The sequence below is a fragment of the Felis catus genome, chromosome D3 (assembly GCF_018350175.1).
Source record: "Felis catus isolate Fca126 chromosome D3, F.catus_Fca126_mat1.0, whole genome shotgun sequence".
NCBI classification, from domain to species: domain Eukaryota; kingdom Metazoa; phylum Chordata; class Mammalia; order Carnivora; family Felidae; genus Felis; species Felis catus.
The window spans coordinates 28,894,259-28,915,568 of NC_058379.1; the positions used below are offsets into that span (position 1 = coordinate 28,894,259).

The 21,310-nt window shown below is 56.2% G+C and overlaps 1 protein-coding gene across 5 annotated transcripts; it reads right to left on the reverse strand.

Annotated features, from left to right (window-relative positions):
* Positions 1-494: 494 nt before the first annotated feature.
* Positions 495-21,258, reverse strand: LOC123378907 (sphingomyelin phosphodiesterase 4). 5 transcript variants are annotated; one of them, XM_045041322.1, is made up of 19 exons: positions 20,735-21,258; positions 19,193-19,279; positions 18,192-18,334; positions 17,966-18,041; positions 17,265-17,373; positions 17,104-17,156; positions 16,438-16,589; positions 14,374-14,506; positions 12,750-12,821; positions 9,379-9,465; positions 6,673-6,818; positions 5,795-5,885; positions 5,048-5,148; positions 4,296-4,459; positions 3,606-3,799; positions 2,769-3,002; positions 2,415-2,546; positions 2,090-2,218; positions 495-1,975 (listed from the first exon to the last, which is right to left on the reverse strand). In XM_045041322.1, the coding sequence occupies exons 1-19, from the start codon at positions 20,771-20,773 to the stop codon at positions 1,646-1,648; spliced, it is 2,472 nt and encodes an 823-aa protein (XP_044897257.1). In that variant the 5' UTR covers positions 20,774-21,258; the 3' UTR covers positions 495-1,645. The 5 variants fall into 5 exon arrangements, with proteins under 5 accessions (XP_044897257.1, XP_044897256.1, XP_044897258.1 ...); XM_045041321.1 differs by having other exon boundaries at positions 3,594-3,799; positions 20,735-21,253; XM_045041323.1 differs by lacking the exon at positions 9,379-9,465 and having other exon boundaries at positions 3,594-3,799; positions 20,735-21,253.
* Positions 21,259-21,310: the final 52 nt, after the last annotated feature.

Here is a 21,310-nt window from a genome sequence, read left to right on the forward strand (position 1 = left end):
TTGACTCACATCCTGGGGTTGCCAGCTTTTTGTATTAAGGCCACCCCTGACGCGCTGAGTAGAAGGCAAAATTCTCCCAGCATAGGGGCTCCTGCGTGGCTCAGTTAAGTGACCCACTCTGATTTTGGCTCAGGTCACGATCTCGTGGTTCGTGGGTTCGAGCCCCACGTGGGGCTCTGTGCTGACAGCGTTGAGCCTGTTTGGGATTCTACTAAGTAAAAACTTTAAAAAAATTCTCCCAGCTTAGATACAGTTCAGGGCCCATGCTGGCTGAGGCCAACTCTGGGCCTGGTTCCCGGAGCTCTCGGAGGCCTGCCCTCTCCCATCATGGCCACTTAGGGGTTTATGGCTGCCTTGGTCTGTTGCTGCTGTAAACAAACCCACCGTCCCCCTGGGAAGGACAATGGTGCCCTCAGTGGTCTCTGCCAACCCCAGCTGTTTGGGAGACCTGTGCAGACGACCGCGCTGGAGGCTGAGCCCTGGGACCACAAGACTCGGGAGCAAAAACTGCTTTATTCAGATCTGCGGTCAGTTACCAACTTGGTTTGTTTTTTGGTCACAGGCCCCAGAATGCCATTATTCTGAGTTCACATCAAAATACAAAGCTCAACATTTAGTTTGGAAACTTAAAAAAAAACCCAAAACAAAGGTTTGGTTTAAAATCGTCGTTGAGATGTTCTCTCTGGTGCGTCCCCTGTAAGATGAATGCATGTGCTTGAGACCCTGTGGGGATGACTTTCGACAGAGAACATGAAATTGCTGTGTAGTAGGAACATTCAAATGTCATCAAAAAGTTAGTGTCTTTGCACTCGATTTTACTGAAGGTACAAACAATGCCTTTGACCATCTTTGGTTGCAGCACCAGACGATGCCCAACTCCCATGGCCCAGCCACATCCCCTCTGCCCATGGGACAAGCGAGCCTGTCCCGGATGAGGCAGTGACGCTGGGCTGCCACCAAGCAACGTGCTTAATGGCTTGGGGGCCAGGAGGGAGCCAGAGGTGAAGCACTGTCCCACTGAGCATCTGTGCTCCTGGAGGATCTTTTCTTCTAGAAAGTGGAGCTGTAGGGCCCAGCCCCAGAATTGCTGGCAATGCGTGAAGAATGACCCTCACTTTGCCAAATGCGATGGCAAAATCTAGGTTTAAAGTTAGGAATCAGGGAACCATCCTCTAAACTTTCTCAGGAACCTCTAGGGTTTTGGAATCTTCTCTGGAACCAGACACTGAGGGACCGTCCTGCTGTCGGCAGGGAGAGGAGAGGCACGCCACCTTGCCAACCTTAAGGATGGCGAGGCCCCTCCTGGGCAGCACTGCCTCCCAGGCCTCACACAGCTAGACCCTGGGGCGTCAGGTTGGAGAAAGGCCTGGAGGCCCATTTCACTGCAGGGCCTGTGGCTGAGGGAAGCAGGGAGGACCGAGTGGCTGGGTCCGGCACCGTCCTGTGACACTAACAGGCCCTTTGAGGTCACTCCCTTCCTTGGCAAGCCTGGACCACACCCTTCCGTTTTCATCTCCTCTTACGCGTGGCATGGCTCCGTGGCTGCAGGAAAGTGGCCCCCTAGCTCGGAGGTGGCCTCTCAGGCTCGAGGGAGAGGCTGTGTGGGCCTCTCGCTGGCGGCCCTGCATCGGCACCCGGCCTGAGGTCAGAGATGGTGCAGCTTGCTGCGCTCGGTGAGCAGCGTCATGGCCACAGCGTAGAGGAGGTAGCCCAGCACGAGGAGCAGGGCGCAAGGGAGGGGCCCAATACAGAACAGGGAGGCCACGAAGAAGGCCAGAAGCAGCGAGAGCAGCGTCCGGTAGCTGCCCAGGAAGCGCAGGCTGAGCCTAGGGCCCCGGGGACGGCGGGCCGCACACCCTCGTGCCACCGGGCTCAGCAGGTGCCTGTCTGCCAGCCCGGGCTCCGTGAGGTGGTACCGACAAAAGCTGCCGAGGAAGTCGGCACGGGAACACAGGGCTGCCATCGGGCCTGCAAACTGGGCAGAGACAGAGGCACGGGGAGTGGGCGCGGGCAGGGCCGCACGCTGCCCCGGCCTCTCCCCGAGGGTGGCAGGACCGGAGGCGGGGGCGGCCCTCCCGCGTGCACTCACCCTGCGGTTGATGGCGGAGGACAGCCGGAAGAGCACGCGGACCAGGCTGGCGATCTCATAGCTCCGGATGGGCTGCAGCTCTGAGTCACCCTGGTACTCGATGTCAAACCTTCGCAGCCCATTGATGATCTAGAAGCAGCAAAGGAGGCGAGCCCCGGGTGAAACCTGGGCCGTGCGAGCAGCCCTGCGAACACACCTCTGCGACGCCTCACAAGTGCGGTCTCCGCTGCCGGGCCTGCCGGGACAACAGGGCTCGGAGGCTCGGCCAGCGGGAGCCACGGCCACGCCGCCAGGAGAGCGGAGCCCTCCGGGGTGTGGCCCTTACCTGGTACCGGCCCAGGGGCGTGAGGACGAGCCCGTCCTCCCCCACGACGCAGTCTGGGAGCTGCTTCTTCCCATTCTCATCTTGAGTTGTCCCCAAGGCAAGCGTGAGCTGGGTGAGCTGAGCCTCGCTGAGCTGTGAGGGAGGAAGCCCCGTGAGGAGGCAGTGCCGCTTCCTGCTACCTGCCTTCACTCTCGGGGTGAAGGGAGGAGACTGGCCCCCCTGGGCCTCTAACGGCGACAGCAAGGGGGCCCAGACGTGACATCGTGGGCACGGGCTGTATCTCCCACGGGCTGGGCAGGGGATGAGGGCCGCGGGACCGAACGCCAGGAAGGGGACAGCTCCCCCGGCTCGTACTCGGAACATCTGGCACAGGTACTCCAGGGCCTTCTCCAGGTACTCGTCTGTCTTGCGGACACTGTCCTGCCCCATCTCGTCCAGGTCGTTGGCTGCGTAGGAGCCGTTCGTGTCTGTGGAGCAGAAGCCCAGCCACGACAGAAAGGGGCGGCCGGCCGTGCTCTCCCCGCACTGGTCAGAGATGGACTTGGCAGTCTGCTTGGCCTGCGTGATGAGCTGAGCCAGGCGCAAGACCTGCGGGGCATGGGGGCAGGTCAGCCAGCTCGGGTGGTGCCACCGCACGCCACCCAGCCACCAAACAGGCTGGCAGGCGGACCTGGGGGCCCCCAGCAGTCCAGGAGGAGGCCAGGGTCTTTCAAGACTAAGACGTGCATATTCTACGTGTGTGTGTGTGCGTGTGTGTGTGTGTGTGTATTTCCTTTGGAGAGACACAGAGGCAGACTGTGAGCAAGGGAGGGGCAGAGAGAGAGGGAGACACAGAATCCAAAGCAGCCTCCAGGCTCCAGTTGTCAGCACAGAGCCCGATGTGGGGCTCAAACTCAGGAGCCCTGAGATCATGACCTGAACCAAAGTCAGACACTTAACTCACTGAGCCACCAGGCGCCCCCAAGACGCCCATATTCTAAATGTGAAAACTTTCTAGCAACTGCTGCCTTTATCATCAGAAAAAACGTAGACCGCACTGAAAAAAGAAAACAAGCCAAGGTACAGCAGCGTCCACCAACACCCAACCTTCCTCCTTCCGTACAACACGTGTGCTCTCCCTGGCCCTGCTGTTGCCACGGCTTCGGGACGGCCGTGTGGCCTGGGGGAGCCCCAACTCACCAGCGTCCGCACCTCGGGCCCAAACATTGGGGTGTACTTGCAGTCCTGGCCCTCCAGGCTGTAAACGTGGCTCTTCACCTTGAAGGAGGCGTCTGTGACGGCTGGGGGCCACGAGGACAGGAAGCTGCCGGTGAAAGTGGGAGCTGTGAAGAGTCGGTGCTGGCGGTGTGGGATGACGAGTTCTGGCTCCAGGAACAGCTGTTCCCCTGGAAAGCAGAACCCGACTCTGGCTTCAGCTTCCATGGCACCAAACAGCCAGTAGCCGCTGGCTGGCTTCCTGGGTGCCGCTGAGGCTTCCGAGGGATAGGGACCGAGTGGCACAGGGGCCCAACTCCTAATGTTCCCGGAGCCCCCACCAGTCTCAACAGGAAGGCCGGCATGCACAAAAGAAAACCAGAGAAGCTAACACCCGATAAAGCCATCTAAGACACGACACGGGCCAAGACTGCTTTCTGATGCCACCAAGAGTCACCAGGGAGACACAGCTCTGAGCTCTGCTTCCCCCGCCCAGCACCCCCGCAGCTCCTGCCCGGCACGCGTGCCACAGGGAAGGCAGGACGCCGCTAGGCTCCGACGTCCACCCCGCCACCGTGCACCAGGAGTCCCCGTGGCACCTCTGCCAGCCCACCGCGAGCCCGTGAGGCACACGCAGGGTCCGTGGGTCCCTCTCTAAGTGCTGCTTCCCTCTGGCTGAGGGCTTACCTTTCTGGATCATTTCAGCCAGGTTGGGCTGGGCAAAGACTTTGGCCACTCGGAATACCATGAGCGCGTTCTTGGGGCTGACCAGGTCGGTGCGGAGCGCGCGGCTCAGGAAGCCCACAAAAAGCTTGGTGTACATCAGCAGATTCTCCTGCACAAAGGGTGCCCTGGGGACCAGGCAGTGCATCAGGGCCCAGAACTCCCACTGGAGGCAGGACTACACCAGTCTATGCCCCCGCTTCACTAGCGCTCTCTTCCTTGGGTTCCAGGTTCTCCCCTGCCACGACCTCATCGTGGCTGAGGGACCAGGGGTGGGGGCAAGGGAGGAGGCACAAGGGAGGCAGGGAAGACCTAGGCCTCCTATAGACGGCGCAACCCTCTGTAGGATGCGGCCCTTCCCGAGAGGGCCAAAGCCTCCGCAGCAGAGGCCGGCCCGGGCACCAGAAGGAGGACAAGGAAGGCAGTCGTGGAGAGGAGGCGCTGGCGGAGGCTGGGGGGTTGGCCGTGAGGGCGGGAGGGGAGGCGGTGGCGGCTGCTATGCAGAACGCTAGTGAAGAGGGGTGCTTGGGGGCGAGTGCAAACATACATCTGAGGGGAGACAGTCAACGGCAAGGGGACAGCACAGAGGAGTCACCAGCTGTTTCTGTGGGAGATCAAGCCCAGGGCCCAGACAACAAAGCACAGTCAAGGAGGGAGGGGCCTGTGCCCCACCTGGAAGCAGGTCCCCCTAGGGAGCACAACGGGCCGGGGCTCACCATCTCTCCGACACACACCGGGCCTGGCAGTCGCTGCTCTGAGCCTGCTTCTCAGGTGCATACCTCCAGGGCTGTAGGTAGCTCAGCCACATCTCCAGGACCTGGTGGGACACGTGTGCCCTGAGGGCCTGGAGGCTGGCATTCTGCTGGGCTGTGGGGCTGGGGCTTTGGTCCAGATCCTTGGGTGGCCTGGAGCTCGGCTCCCGGCAGGCAGCTCAGGTGAGGAGGGGGTGATCCTAACCGTGGGGCTTCGGTTCTCCTGGAGGTGTTACCACGTTCTCTTCCCACCCGCCACTCCGAGAGGGAGCAGGAGGGGACTCCGCATCCCCTATGATGTTTCTTTTTTCATCTTTAATTAAAATGATTTTTTTAATCTGCAGATAGCTGACACACAACGTTACATTAGTTTTAACCCTTAGGATATGTAACCCTCGTGCCAGCCCTTCGGAAGCGAGTGTGGAACGTGTGGAACACAGGAGTGCTTTCCCCAGCTGAGGGAGCGGAGCCTGTGAGGCTCAGTGGGGCTGGGAACCCACCCAGCGTGGACCCACTGGGTTCCAGGTCAGGGCAGACAGCTTTTCTGTACCTGGGGGTTGGCTCTGAAAACTCAAATGAGCAGAACAATGTGACCCACCGATGTGACCCTCTGCGGCAATAGCTGATTCCTTCCTGCATCCGCCCCACGGGACCTCCCTCATCAGGCACAGAGGGCAAAGACAAAGAAAGCAAGATGGGGCGGACACTCACGGCTCTGAAGGACGCATCCAGGGGCCAGTGGCCAAAGCAGTGCTGCAGGAAAAGGTAGAGTTTCTGCTGGACAAACCTCGGGACGGCGGCCCTGCAGGGGAGGGGAGGCGAGGAGAGGGTCCCCTCATAGGTGAGCCAAGTGGCTCCCGGTTCCAAGGGCCAGCTCTGCCGGGGTGAACACTGGGCACCCCTGAAGGCAAGGCCTCCTATTTTGGGCCCCATTTTTCACAAAGAAACCAAAGTTCAGAGAGATTAGGGAATGTCCCAAGGACACACAGCACACAAGCGGTTGACCTAGTATGGCTCCCGTGACCACCTCTGCTTGGGTCACCACACACAAGTCACCTGCTCTGCTGGCCCCAGTTGGCCTAGGAGTCAGGCCACCGTCCTGGCCCTTTTGACAGAAGGACTGGGGGAGCAGAGGGGAAGAGGAGGGGGAGGGTGCAGCACAGAGCTCAGTCTCCCATGACAAATGAGCCACTTTGCAGTGAAGGCACTCCCAGCCCATCGGCTTTCCTGGGCATTCTGAGTGCGGTCAACGTAGATCTTCCACTCTGCCCACACTGGGGAGGAGGGGACAAGACAGGGCAACAAGATGGGGCCTCTTTCTGGCCAGCCTGGCTCTTTCTACTGAAGACGGCAGGCCTGGAAGGAAAGGCCGTGGCAGCCAGGCAGCCCCCGCCCGCCTGTGGAGCCAGAGGAGGTGTCGGGAAACAGACCCAGGAGGGGTCAAGGTGATTTCCCACCTGCCCCACCCTGCAGACGCCTCACAGGCCGACCCCATGCCCTAAGGATAGGTTACTGTGGGCAACAAGTATGTGCAGGAGGAGGCAGTGGCAGCCAGGGACACGGGAGGCCTGTGCATGCCCTGTACCCACCGTTTGAACTCCTCCAGGGGACTGGTGGCGTGAGAGTGGGTGGAGGGAGAGACCTGCTCAGGCTTCAGGCTGTTGGAAAAGGCGTGCAGATGCTTTAGCAGCAGGCGCACCACCAACACGTGCTCCTCCGTGGGTGTGAACGACTCCTGAGGTTGAGGGGGAGCTGTGTCAGGACCCAGACTGGTCCCAGGGTGGGGCCCCCAGGCCTGGCCATGTATGTCCCGCCCAGGACCACTTCTCCCCGACAGGATGTGTGGGCCGCCCACAGGGCCCTCCCTGGGCCTGGCACGCAGCAGATAGACCTCGCATGCCAGCTCTGAGACCCGCTAAGAGCACGCAAGGCAGGGCGGGACGGCTTTGCTAAAGCAGACCTGAATGCTTCCCTGTGTGCTTCCAGCCGCTTCTTGCACCCTCTGTGGGTGACTCGGGTCATTGCTGCCCGGCCAAGTCCTCAGGGGTCCCCCCCAACTCCTGGCCAGCCAGAGGAGGAGCAGGGGGCGAGGCAGGCCAGTATCCCACCCTGGATCCGGGCTCAGGGGCTCCTGCCTGCCTCCCAGGTATATGAAGACAGCTCGCTGGGGCCCATGGCTTCCTTTTTCAGGGAGAAATACTCCCAAATTCCTTCTCCTGCTGTAACCCTCACCCTTCCATCCACTTCCTGTCCTGGACACAGCCAGCTGGGGCTTGGCGCAGGGCGGCCCTTCCTCTATTGCTAACAGCCCTGCCGTCAGCACAAGACGAGAGTGCTTTCTATCTTGTCAGGTGAAATTCTCATTCACAAGGTTCAGGTAGGATCTTTAAGACCCAGCCCCGAGAGGAAAGCCTGTCTGCTGGCTCTTCTGTGACGGAATACAGGATGGAGTCTCCAGAGTGGCAGAGGATGGCACCGGCAGGATACGCTGCCTCCGGCTCCCAGCTCTGGGGTGCCCGGACGCGCTCCTCTGCCCACACTCACCCCCCAGGCCTCTGGGACCCCCACAACCTCGACAGAGCTTCTGGCAGCCTAGTCCAAATCCTGCGCAACGTTGAGGCTGGCACAAGCCGTGCCTCCTGGCACAGCCCGGGCACCCAGTCGCAGCCCCACCACTGCCCGCGGCACTGCCTTCTCCGCTCTCCTTGCCATGGATCTGTCTCCACAGGCCTAGGCAACACACCACACGACTCGATATGACTGCGGGGGAAGCTACGGGGCTTCAGGAGGAGACTTTCTTCTGCTTATCTGTAAGCTTAAGCGATGAACTTGCATCATTTGAACAACAAAAAAAACGTAAGATATTTTCACGGTAACGGAGGATCAGAGGGCACTGTTGCCAGGCTGTGACTCCCCCCAGGAGCCTCCCCCTTTCTCATTCCTGGCCCCTCGCCGACCCACCCACCATCTCCCTAGCGGAGGACAGAGCATTGGCACTGAACCGGGAAGCTCCTTGGGCTATCTTCCCTCTGGACAGAAGCCAAACCTTCCTTCTCACCCCCCCACCCTCGAGAGCCAAATCCCCACAGGAATCCAGCCACCGCTGCTGTAAGTGGGCCTCCTCCACCCGCACGGCCGTTAGGGACACTTTCCCAAAGCCAGTGGCATTTCTCACTGGGCCCAGCCCTTCTCAGCTCAGCAACCCTTCCCATGGTGGGGGGGGGGGGGGGGGGAAGGAGGGCTCTTCCCCCTCCTGCTGTGCACTTTTCTCCAGGGATGCTGCTCTTGGCCAAGTGAGCCCTTCCCCAACACATGCTGGAGTGGTACCACTTCTGTGCTAAACCCGCCCCTGCTGGCCCTTCTGGATCATTCTCTTCCCTCTTCCCTGTGGCTGCTGCTTCTGAGTGGGAACCCTGTGCGCACTCACCACCCCATCCCAGCAAACGTGATTTCTTATCTTGTGCTCAAATATCAGGTTAAATGTGGTGTGCTCCCACTGAGGGGGAACTGGACAGACCCCTGGCCTCGAGCATGGGATCTAGATGCATGCTTTCTGCCCAAACTTCCTGACATTCATCTCATGAATCCATGAACTACCAGACTCCATCTGCCCTGAAACAGCCTGTAGTCCTGCACTCCATCTACCGACCTCAAGACTTCAAATCCGTCCACACTGGTCATCTCTGCCTAAAGCAGACCAGTCTCCGTGAGGCCCTCTCTTGCTCTCGCCTACCTCTGTGGGAGCACAAAAGTCCACAAGAGGCCAGGCCCCAGCATGCTCAAGGACCAACAGCCTCTCCAGGCTAGGGGACGAAGCCCTTGTCCTCCCTGCCCCTTGGCCTCACACAGGCTTGGGACTGACAGACCACGCCACCATGAGCCTTGGGGCTTCCCTGGGCTCAGTCAGTTCCTAGGTACCAGGCCCGCAAAGCCAGGTGAGTCAGGCCACTGCGAAGGCCACACTGTTTCCGCTCCCTCAACCCAGGGCCAAGCACAGAAGTCACCAACTCCCAAGAGCCTACCACATTCCAACTGGCTTGGGGCTTGGCCAGGCAGATCTGGTGGCCCCACACCCCAAACCCGGGCTAGTCTACCAAGCTGAGGGCTGAGCCAGGCTAAAGACGGATGCCTGCCACCATCCCCGACACACACTGGCCTCACTCTGCTTGGAATTGGCCTGAATCACCCCAGTTGGCCCCCGGCCGGACCCTCGCTTTACCACTGCACTGCCATGCGCTCCATGGCTCACACCACAGGGCAGGGGTGAAACAAAACAATATGAGAGCGGCCAGTACTTGGTAGGCGTGGAGGGCCTGGAGGCTGGGTTGGGCAGGGCTGTGGAGGGCGCTGGAGACACTGAGTCGGTAGTGCAGAACCTCCAGCTGAGAGACAGCAAAACAGAGAAGCCAAGAACAGGCAGGGAGGGCAGAGGACAGGGCAGGGGACAGGAGGGGAGAGACCGGGGAGGGGACAGCAGGGAGAGAAAGACAAAAGTGAGCCCAGAAGTAAGGAGAGAAAACAAAAAACAAAAACAAAAACAAAAACAAAAACAAAAACAAAAGCACGTCAGTGACAATCCAAACAATCACAGCCCAGCAGCCTCAGACCAATGGGACACCACCCTCTCAGCCGCCCAGACGGAGCCCTTCCTGGTGGGCAGACTAGAGCCAGGCCCAAGGGGTGCTCTTCCACCTGCCAGGCAGAGGGACAGACAGACCCTCAAGGTCACTTGGGCAGCCTCCTTCATGTCTCTGGGGCCTGAAGTTCTCTCCAGCTCCCTGAGGTCAGCCTGACTCACTTTCCTTCCAGAGGGTCCTGCCCTCCCCCAACCCTGAATGCTCTGTGTGCAGCGTGTGCACACTGGAGCCCACCAGGATCCCAGGAGTCTTGCTGGGACACACTGATGGCCACCAAGGCCCTGAAGGCCCCGAGGCTCAGAAGAGAAATTTTTGAGGAGCTAGTTCCAGATGGAGACCTCTTTGCTCAAGAAAGAAAAATTTGTAACTTATTGGACTTCCCTGTGTTGTCCCAAGAAGAAATTTACCAAACTGATATGTGATGAGATCAGTTCCTAGGTGTCAAAGATCCAATCAGCGACCCCTCCTGAATGGGGCTGATTCCCAGGGTGGCACAGAGGCAAGCAAGGTTTAGCTCACCAGGCCTGACACCTTCCACACCCCACATTCCCGAAATCGTTAAAGGTAACGTGAACACTCATGGGTTCGAATCCTGGGAGACCCACCTCTCGTACCTCACCAGGACTCCCCAACTCCAGACACACAGAGCCCTCCATCAGTCCCGACGGGCCCCAAGAATCTGGTCATGGCCACACACACCCAGAGGCAGCTGGAACCCTGAGGCTGGGACAGCCTGGGCCATGGGGGATGACAGCAGAGCTGGCTTAAGCTGTCCACCCCTACCCCACCTCTGCCCTGCCCCGCTGCAGCGACAAGGCCTGCTAAAGCAGTCCCCTTTAGCCAAGCACAACCCAGAGCCGGCCCTGGCACACATCCTGCCCTGGGAGGGCCATGCCTCCCACCGCGTACCATGCTTCACACGGGAGAGGTCAGAATGCATGTGCCAGACCTCGAGGAGACAGGCACAGCCACAGACGCGCAGAGCAGAGGCAGGAAGCAGCACAGCAAGGAGGTGTCTGCCCTTCGTGGCCTTCCTCTGGGCCAGACCCGGGCTCAGTGACAGCTCTCAGTGAGGAATCAGGGAGCACATGGTTCCCCTGTTGGGGGTCTGCCCAGCCTGCAGGAACACAGTGCGGGCCCCACAGTGTCCTGCAGGAATATGCGGTCTTTACCGACCATCTGACTCTCCTGAAGCCCTCCCTGCCCAGTAAGCTGAGGCAGAGCAGAGGCCCGGGCTGTAAGGAGCGAGCATACACTCCGGACCCAGGCTAGGCATGGAAGCACCATGGGACCTCTCAGAGCTGCGTTTCCTGCATCTTTCACATCAGGAAAACTGACCCCAAGGCTAGGATTTCCAAACGGCACAGCACAGGCCTGGGTAAATGGTAAGGAGCCTCAGGTGAAGCAGACCTCCATGGCTGTCCTTCTCCCCTTCCCACACACCAGGTTTTCTGAGGTTTTGCTTTCAGCCTCAATAGGAGGCAAAGACAAATAGGAAACAAAACGAAACAAAACAAAACACAACTAAACACCTCAATTGGGTACCTGGTGGGGGCTTCCCAGTCGCCCCCTGACTACCAGTCATTCTGAGCAGCTCTCCCCCGCCCTGTGGTCTGGCCAAGAGGAAGCAAACGTGAGGAAGAAGGGGAAGGCTCCCCTGCTCCGGCAGGGACGGCCCACCCTCCTCCCTCGTATAGGGCTCGGGATCCTCACAGGAGACAACCTAGAGGACCTCTGTGACTGGCAGATCTGCTAAAAATGACAGTGAATGTGCTCCCCCTGGCTCAGAAGACAGAACGAGCAGATGGGAAGGCAATGCAGCAAAGCAGCCCCTGCCTCTGCAAAAGCCACATGCACAGGGGCTGAGTGAGCCCCCAGGGCCCTAGGGGGAAGCCCGGCCCCTGACCCCCGTGCACCAGCCAGGAACATGCAGCCAGTCCACTGTGGAAGCAGCAATGGCAGTGCAAGCACTTAGTAACGCGAGAGGCCCAAGACAGAGTTCTGGCTTTCCCTCTGTCCCCTGTGATGTCAAGGACAGAGATTTGGGTCACTCTGCACTTTAAGAGAGCAGTGGTTGGGGGCTGCTCCCCAAATGGGTACTCAGAAGGGCAGCAGAGAAGCAGAACTGGTTGCCAACACTTTGCAGAACCACCACCACTTGCTGGAATCACAGAGGGAAGGTCACAGGCCACCCTCATGAATTTTAGCCCATAGAATGTTAATTCGTAAGGAATCTCTCAAGAATTCTGTCTGGCGTTGACAAAAGCAAAGTCTGAGCAGCAAACACAGAAGTGCACAGAAGCCACAGATCACACAGTTGGTTACAGGCCCCAGTTCACACGTTTCAGGCGGTTTCATGGAGCGTGAACCTAGGTGCCCACCCTGCCTAGTAAGAGGCGAACAGAGCTGTTGTACTCTGACGAGTCCAGTAGGCTGCCGGCCCTGGGAACGTTCCAGGGACACAGCTGCCTTCACGCCTCTGCAAATGAGCATGCTGCCCTGTGAGGGAAGAGAAGGGAAAAAGAGGAGGAGACAGGCCAGGCTGCATGCAGGGAGGCATCAGATCCCACCCACTGCAGAAAGGGCTGCCTGCCAATGCTCTGCAGGAGGTGGAAGGCAGTACGGGCACCAAGGTGAGCGAAGTCGGCCGGGTGCCACCTCAGCAGGAAAGCAGGAGACGCTGTGACAGCGGAGGGAACAGGCCCGGATGTGACTCCCAGAGGCATCCGCAGCTCTCCTGGCCCCAGAGCACGAGCACCACAACCTCAGCCATTCCGGCTGCCAGGGAGGGGGCTCTGGAAATAGCATGGGGAGGACCCCAGAGAGGACAGGCCTCCAGCCCGCAGGGTGCAAGCCCACCCCAGAATGAAACCCACCTGCCGTCCGGCATCAGAGTAAGGGGTGATGGTGAGTTTCTGCTTCCCACCATCCAGCCCTTGACAACGAGCTGAGATCAAGGACAAGAAGCAGCAGGTGGACCAGGCACACCAGGGCCAGAGCAGAGGGGGTGAAAAAGTGTGGCAACCTACCTTGGCGTGAGGGGACTGCAATTTTTGGTACATCTCCAAGGAATAATGATGAAGCCACATTTCAACAAAAACCTGCAAGAGAGCACTGGATGGTCAAATGGTTTCCATCTAAGGTATCACAGCCATTCCAGGGGCAGTTCTTTTCAACCAACGGTGTTGGGAAAACTGGATATCTACATGCAAAAGAATAAAGCTGGACCTTTACTTCACACCATGAATAATAAATAACTCAGAATGGATGAAAGGCAGACATGTAAGAGCTAAGACTTAAAACTCTTAGCAAAAACTGTGGGCAGAAAGCTTCAGGACACTGGACTGGGCTATGATTTCTAGCTCTAAAAGCACAGGCAACAAAAGAAACCAGACAAATTGGACTTGATGAAAATTCAAAAATATTTTGCACGTCAGAAGACATTATCCACAGAAAGAGGTCACCCACAGGATGGGGGAAAGTATTTACAAATCGTGTATGTGATAAAGAACGGATACCCAGAATAGAAAGACAACTCCTAAAACTCAACCACAAAAAAATAAAGCCACTCAATTAAAAAATGGGCAAAGGACTTGAACAGACATTTCGCCAAAGACGTACCAATGGCCGATAAGGACATGAATAGATACTCAAATCATCAACCATGAGGGAGGTGCAAATCAAAACCACAGGGAGACACCACCTCACATCCATGAGGATGGCTATACCAAAAGATAGAAAATGATGGGCATTGGTAAGGTCGTGCACCGCTGACAGGAATATAAAATGGTACAGCCACGGTGGAGAATGGTATGGCGGCTCCTTAAAGTATGAAATAGAACTATCATATGACCCAGCAATTCCCCTTCAGGGTATATACCCCAAAGAACCGAAATCAGAGTCTCTAAGAGATATCTGTACATCCATGTAGAAACAGCTATTCACAATAGCTAAAATGTGCTAACAACCCAAGTGGCCATCCATAGATGAACAGAAACATAAAAAGGGGAATATCCACGTGACAGAACATTATTGAACTCTGCGGCACCTGTGTGGCTCAGTTGGTTAAGCATTGGACTCTTGATTTCGGCTCAGGTCATGATCTCACGAATCATGAGATCAAGCCCTGTGTCAGGCTCTGCGCTGAGAATGGGGCCTGCTTAAGATTCTCTCTTGCGCCCCCTCTGCCCCTTTCCCCTGCTCGTGTGCATGCGCTCTCTCCCTAAAATAAAACAAACAAACAAAACCAAACAACAACAACAAAAACGCTACTGGGGCAGGGGTTTAATATCCAAATGATGGTGATCACAGGAAACACCTCCAGCAACGTGGGAACAGGTTGAAAATGTCGAAGGTGGGGAAAGCTTTTACACGGATCCAATGGAAACTGAGCAGCGCTCATATTACCATGAGAAAGACAAAAGTCTTTGGAAAGGGGACGCTGGGATGAAAACTACTACCAATGACATACAGGTTAGACACATGGGCACGTTTCTTCTAGTCTGATTCCCACACGCCACAGCAGGAGAACACCAACAATTCAGAACCACTTTCAGGCTGAGGACAGTCTTTAGGCCTCTGCCCCTGGGGGGTGGAAGGTGGCCAGGCAGTTTATTTTGAAACAGAAGATGACAAGAGCCTCCTCGCGCTCACCTGAAGCAGAGTTTCTGACCTCCAGATCTCATGGGAGGCAGGGTCTGCATTCACAGATGTCTGATGAGAGATGTGTCGCTTTAGGAGGCTGGTGTGGTGGAGGCCATAAGAAGCGAAGGGCATGGTTGGTGTTCTGAGGGAGACACAGGAAAAGGCCTTCGTTAGGGGATCCTGCTGGCACAACCAGGGGCAATCTCAACATCAACATCACTGGCAACAGTAACCATTACCACTTGTTGAATCATAGAACGACCCCCAAATCCATACAAATCCATATCGATACACACCATCAACAGACAGGAAGAAAAGTCTTTCCTACCACAGAATGCCCACTGATAACTATAGGATGAAACCAGACAGCTATCATCTGGCAACCAACCAATTAATAACTGATCTGGCTGACGATCGTCAAGGGACATGAACACCACTGATAATTACAGAGTCTCAGTAGATCTTCCCAACAAATCCCTTTTGTTAATGAATTTAGGCACAAAGGACCCATTTAATTTTATGGTAGGAAAACCTGGCCAACACCCCCTTGGCCCAGCGATCAAGACAATGTTGCAAGCACACAGACTCCACGGGCTGCTGGGTCTAATCACTAGGAAATACCAGAGAACTTAAGATAAGGGCATTCTGCACACCTCCAGGCTGCACGCTTCAAAGGTGTTGAGGTCAGGAAACAGGGAAAGACTGAGAGAGTGTTCCAGACTGGAGGGGGACCAGACAGAGCCAACCACACACAGAGAGTGACCCTCCCCCAGATCCCAGCCAGGTGGCAAACATTAGTAGGGTAGACAGTGCAGCCCGAATGGGGTTTGAGGATTAGATGGCAGCCGGGTAGCAATATTAATTCCCTGACTTGGATAGAAGTGCAGGAGGCTGTGCAGGAGAATGCACTGGCTCTTAGGAAATACGCTCCAAGACATTAAGAGGGAACAGGCATTGCATTTATGACTTACTCAAATGGCCCAGGAAAAACACATACAGATAAAGAATGAAACGATTCAGAAACGTAGGTGAAGGACTTACGAAAGTTTTTTGGTATTGTGGCAAGTTTTCTAGAAGTCTGGAATTCTATGTTAAAACAAGCCAACAAAATCGGGCCCAGAGAAGAGCTGGGCAGCTGAAACCTGCCTCTGAGAGGGTGTGAACCTGGCCAGCCCTGGTCCTTCTTGGCCGCAGCATTACTGATGCCGGGGCAGCCTCTCCCCACTTCCGTGCCCCCACCTCCTCTTTTCAATCCCCCCTCCTTGGGCACATCTGTGCACACATACGAGGTCTGGGTCACAGCACGGCACATGTCAGCAGATGTGGGGTGGGCCTGAACCTGCCTCCCAGGGAAGAAGGCACACCAGCAAGACTGAGGAGGGTGAGGAGCACAGCTGGCAGCTCCCAGGTCAGGAGCGTCTCCTGGGGAGAGGCGGCCAATGAGCCACTGGCTAAATGCACCCCGCCAAGGCCTCAGTTCACCCTCGAGTTGAGGCTGGCTGTACACTCCCGTCCTGCACGGTCTAGCCACAGCCCAGCCTTGGACTGGCACGAAAGGCTTTTTGCCCCAGGGCCTCTGGCTCAGGCCAAGACCTGGTCCTGCAGCCTACACACATTCTTCCTGTTCTTATTCCTCCACATGTCAGCCCTGCTGTGGCCTGCCCACAGCCCCTTTCTCTCCAGCACCACCTGCCTAGTGCCATCAATCAGCCCTGGCAACACACCACTTCAGTGTGGGGCTTGGATGCACATGTGGGGAGGGCTGCTGTGGGCAGAACCCAGCCCACTCCCAGACCAAAGCCAGCCCTCGTCCTTGTGGCCACAGGACCTAATCACTGAAAACCCACACAGATGTCCTCCTTTACCCCCCTCTCCAGTCTGTGCTAGGGCAGCTGGGGTTGAGATCTCAGGCATAAGAAAAGTTGGGACACCATCAACAAAGAGTGGCACTACTGTCCCTATGAGCAATGCCCGCTGACCAGACCACCCCCTCATGGAAGACCCAGGCCTTAAAGGCTAGCCACAGGGCTGGGCCACCCCAGGCCAAGGGCCAGGGCAACCAGAGAGCCTTACCTGGGAGCGGGTGAGGGGTTGGGCCCCCCAGGACTGGAGGAGAGTGCGGGGAGCACACTGCCTTCTGTGGGCAGGAACCATGACAGGTATCTGTCCACGAGGATGAAATAGGCACAGTCTGAAGTTCGTATGTGGAGAGTCCCAGGGAGTGGCTGGAAAAGCAAATCTGCATTGGTGTGTAGCTCTGGGTGCCACCCTGGCTGCTAACCCCAGCAACTGCAGGGCTCAAATCACTGCACATGAGCCCTGGGACATGGGCCATATCCCAAGGGCCCGAACACAAGCACCTTGGGCAGTGCCAGGAGCAAAGTTCCCACCACAGGGGGCTAGACCCCACAGTCCTTTTTGGCACATGGGAAGATGATGTACAGCAAACTTCCTGGGCACCTCTGCCCTGCGCCCATGCCCAGTAAGCACTTCCTGTGGGAAGCCTTCCCGACTACCACTCGAGGCACCCAGGTCACCCCACATGACCTGTCAAATCCGCCCACCAGCCTGTCATCCTCACTAAGTGAGAATGGCCTGAAGGGCGAAGGCTGGAGGAGGATGCAAAGGAGGAGCTGGAGAAATGAGGTGGAGAGGGAAGAGAAAGAAAGTCCTAGGCCACAGCCCCCACCCTTCATGGGGGCTTTGGTAAAGAGCTGCTTAGGGGCATCCCTTTCGTACCTTTTGAGTGATGAGGCTCAAAGCAAAGAAGAACATGTAGTACTCGAACGGATCTGACGGCAGTGTCAGGGGGCAAACAGGCAGGGGTTGTTGGACCACCCTCAGCATTACGTCTTGGCCACCCATGGCCTCCCCACCCCTGGGGGACTGACAAAGGATACTGAGGGCCAGGTTCAGGCCGAGGCCCCCCGTCGCGGGGAACTGGACCTTGTTGTGGTACAGGGGGCTGTCGGGGAGCACGCGCTCCTGGATGGATGCCTTCACGGGGCCCTGCGGAGAGAGCGTGTTGGGCTTGTGGACAGGCTCTGGCAGGGCGCCCCATGCAGTGCAGCCTTTGGGAGGGGTGTGGTGGAGGCCACAGGCACTCAGACCCTGCCTGGGGGAGAGGTGCCGTCCTCTGGGTAGCACCAGAGCAAGAGGGCCTCCACTCAGAATTGTTCACGCCATCCTCAGGAACACCCGCAAACAGCAAGGGCAGCAGCTGTTTGAGTTTCTGAGCCTTGTCAAGCACTTGATGTTCCCCGTCTTCTTTGCTCCTCAAACCCCCTGAACAAGTCATCCCTTAATTCTGCCCCCTGGACCAGAGACTCAGAAAAACAGCAACTGGTCCCATGGCCCTGCGTGCCACTCAGCCAGGTACAAACCAGGAGTGTGGCGCCTTCCCCATGGGCAGAGTTTGGAATGATCTTTAAAAAAAGCAGCCACTGAAGTTCTATGCGCCACGCCCCCTGGGCCCTGAGCAGACACCATGGTGCCGTGCCCACTGCCGCAGCCCCTCAAGCCCTGCCCGCCTCCCCCACGGCCGCAGCCGCTGTGCAGGGTGCTCTGCCCGAGCACGGCTCTCACCCCACGGCTTACTTACAGGCAGGTAGGAAACCGGAAAGTCAAACTTATAGTCTTCGGCCTGGAGCTTATAAACCAACTTCATCATTGGGCCACTGGAGATGAAATTAAAACAACAAAAACAGGGCAACGAACTGCAAACCATCTTGCTTTGACGGTTTCTGAGTTTTGAGAAATTCAGTGCTTCAAGAATGGGATCACCATGAGGAAACATCCGGCCCCCCTCGGGTGACAAACCTACCTACCCGGGGTCTAGAAACTCCATTGCAATGCTGTACTCCACAGGGCTCACTCGCCCCTGTAAGCAGCGGAGGTTCCAGCCAACGAGGACACCGTCCAGGCTGCCGAAAATGCTCTCTACCAGCCACGGGAAGATGGCGTGCAGCTCCTGAAATGGGTGTGCAGGGGAGGCTGCGGGCAGGCTTGCTGAGGACCGGTGCCCACTGCCGGGCTCCATGCCACGTGAGCCTCCCACCCAGTCCAGCCCCGTGCCACAAACTGCCCACCTTGTTCATGGAGTGTGTACACATGAACTGGAAATTTCTGGAGTCACTGACCACCCCTGATGACATTCCTCTGATCATCGGTGAGAATCCTTGTCCAGGCCAGCTGCCTGGGCTTACACTACTATTTGATAATTCTGGGTGTGATTTAAATGTATCTTTTCAGTATTTTCATCAGGGTTTCTCAATCTTTTTGAGCTGGATGCTTCCTTGTTGGGGCGGGGATTGTCCTGTGCATTTGGGGATACTTACTAGCACACTTGGTCCCTACCCACTTGATGCCAGTAGCACCCTCCCCTGTGTGACAACCAAAAATGTCTCCAGACGGTGCTAAGTATCCCATGCAGGACAGAAGCACCTGTGGCTGAGAACCCCTGGCCTACATGCTGACATGTTTAAATGTGTCCATACACGCGACAGTTACAATACTGGGTCAAGCCTCTGTCCAGGGCAATGTTCAGAGGTAGGAATCAGGGGCTTATATAAAAACATTTTTCAGGGGCGCCTGGTGGCTCAGTCGGTTAGGCATCTGGCTCTTGATTTCCACTCAAGTCATGATCTCACAGTTCACAGGATCAAGCCCTGCACAGGGCTCTGCCTGGACAGCACAGAGTCTGCTTGGGATATTCTTTCTGTCTTTCTCTCTCTCTCTCTCTCTCTTAAAATAAATAAATAAACTTAAAAAAAAAAAGTTTTTCAACGAGTATGAGACATGCCCCAAGGAGATGCTAGCACAGCTGTACCTTTGCTGGAAAATCCTCAATGACTTTAACCAAGTCTTGGCACCGCTGTGCAAAAGGCTTATTTACAGAGTCAGCTTTCAGGCTAGCCTAGAAGATAGAACAAACCAAAAAGATCATGAGCATATTCACTTGGTGGCTTTTGCGGTTATCCTGGCTCGAATCGAAACAGAAATCCAAATGATAGGTAGGAGTCAGACATACCACCGGCCTGGTTCCCCGGCACCTCGTGCCTGTGTCAGTGGCCTAAAGGACACGACTAGGAGACGCCTTGGCTCTCTACATCGCCAACTCTCAGGCTTCTTCCCTGCACCCTGTCAGGCATCCCCACTTATAGCAGAGAACTGCACATTTGCATGACCGAGGTGACTTCCACACAATCCATAAGCAGGGGGTCAGCTCCAGGGTCAGTCCCACAACCAGAAGAGGATGCTTATGCGTAGGACACCCCTCAGAGACCACAGGGTACTCACTGAGTGTATACACGTGAACTGGAAATTTCCCATGTGACGACCCCCTGTGATGACCCCACTGTGATCATCAGTGAGGATGCCCAGCAAAATGAGAGTGACAGAAGGCCTCTTAACCAAGCTACCCTTTATTCAGTAGGTAACAAAACAACTAAACTCACTATCTTAAGAAACGAGGCACACAGGTGAGAAATGATAGATAGCTTTAACCAAATGTTGACACTAATCATGAAGGTGATGGACAGGCTAGGAAATTCAGGACAAGAATGAAGGAAATCTACCCAAGGTCATGGGGTATGGATTAAGATCAGGAGAAAATATCAGAATGTGAACCAAGGGGGCTTTGCCCAAGGATACCTAAGGCCTTAGCCACCTCTAAATGAAGGTGGTGTCTCAGTCAGAGGTGGAAACCTGGGCTGTTGCAGCCACGGAGGGTGGGTAGGTTAGCAGCATGCCTGGTCTCTACCCACTCGATGCCAGAGGCACTGCATCTGTTGGCTCTAGAGGGTGCACCATGGAAGGATGTCCTTCTGAATAAATGTTTACGAGAAGTATCTTCTGGGACCTGAAATTAGGAATCCTCACCACTGATATCTGCCTCACACCTAACTTCTTGGTGTCATGCTTAATACTTAGAGTACAGTCCTGGCTGCCCCCAGCACAGCAGGGTCCCTGCCCCTCCACTGTCCAGGGATGACAGTACGATTATTAGAATATCCCATAAATGTGTAAAGGTTTACAAGACGTGAAAATTCTGACGTATATCCTTTCCCGCGCTCCTCCCCAGACCTCAGGAAGCAGTAAAAATGGCATGTGAATCAACTTATCTTGTAGGTAAGAAGCTCCTCTTGCAGATAAGAAAACCAGGGCTCAGAGGTTGAGTAAACCCAAGGTCCTACACCATTAGGGGGCAGAGCCAAGTCTAAGGATTCTAATCCCAAGTCCAACGTTCTTTTCCTCACATGCCCCTCAGAAAACCACCAGTGCAAAGTTCAAGTCAGTGGATAGGACTCTCAAGTCCCTCAGCTGTAGAACCATCATCTCACTGACCCTCACGCGGGCAACGGACACTTACCAGGAGGAAGCTGGGCTGCTGCAGGTGAGGGAACGCCATAGCAGCCTCCTGGGGAACGTTGAAAACGGCCACCTTAGGAAACCACTGTGAAAAAACCAAGGCGAAATCTCAACATCTGCCACACGACACTATACGACAGCACAGCCTGTGCTGCCAAGTTTCACGTTTTACAAAAACGCTGTTCTGATGCAGTACGTGGTGGCCAGCTTCAGAGCCGAGTTCGCAGTGGCGAATCTGTAAAGCTTGTACAGCACTTGCTGTGTGGCACGCCTGGTTCTAAGGACCCTCCACGTATTTCCTCATTTAATACTCAGTGGTAGGCAGAATTTTAAAGATAGCCCTCCACGATTCAACCAAATGCTCATGCAGGTCCTGTGAAGGAATTCTGCAGATACAATTGAAGTCTCAAGTGGGCGGACCCTAAGATATGGAGCAGTTCCCATTGGCAGCCAGTAAGGAAATGGGGACCTTAGTTCTGCAGCCCGAAGGAAGTGGATTCTGCCAGCAACTCGAAGAAGCTTGGAAAGATTTTTCCTGAGAGCCTCTAGGTAACAGCAAAGCCAACCAACACCTGAT

Excerpts from the sequence above, each read along its gene's own strand:
- LOC123378907 (XM_045041321.1), bottom strand. The coding sequence starts at position 20,773 with ATGGCGTTCCCTCACCTGCAGCAGCCCAGCTTCCTCCTG. Across the intron at positions 17,374-17,965 it reads TTCCGGTTTCCTACCTGCCT|GGCCCCGTGAAGGCATCCAT; the intron begins GTAAGTAAGCCG and ends CTCTCTCCGCAG. Across the intron at positions 3,003-3,593 it reads GGCCCGAGGTGCGGACGCTG|GTCTTGCGCCTGGCTCAGCT; the intron begins GTGAGTTGGGGC and ends CATGCCCCGCAG.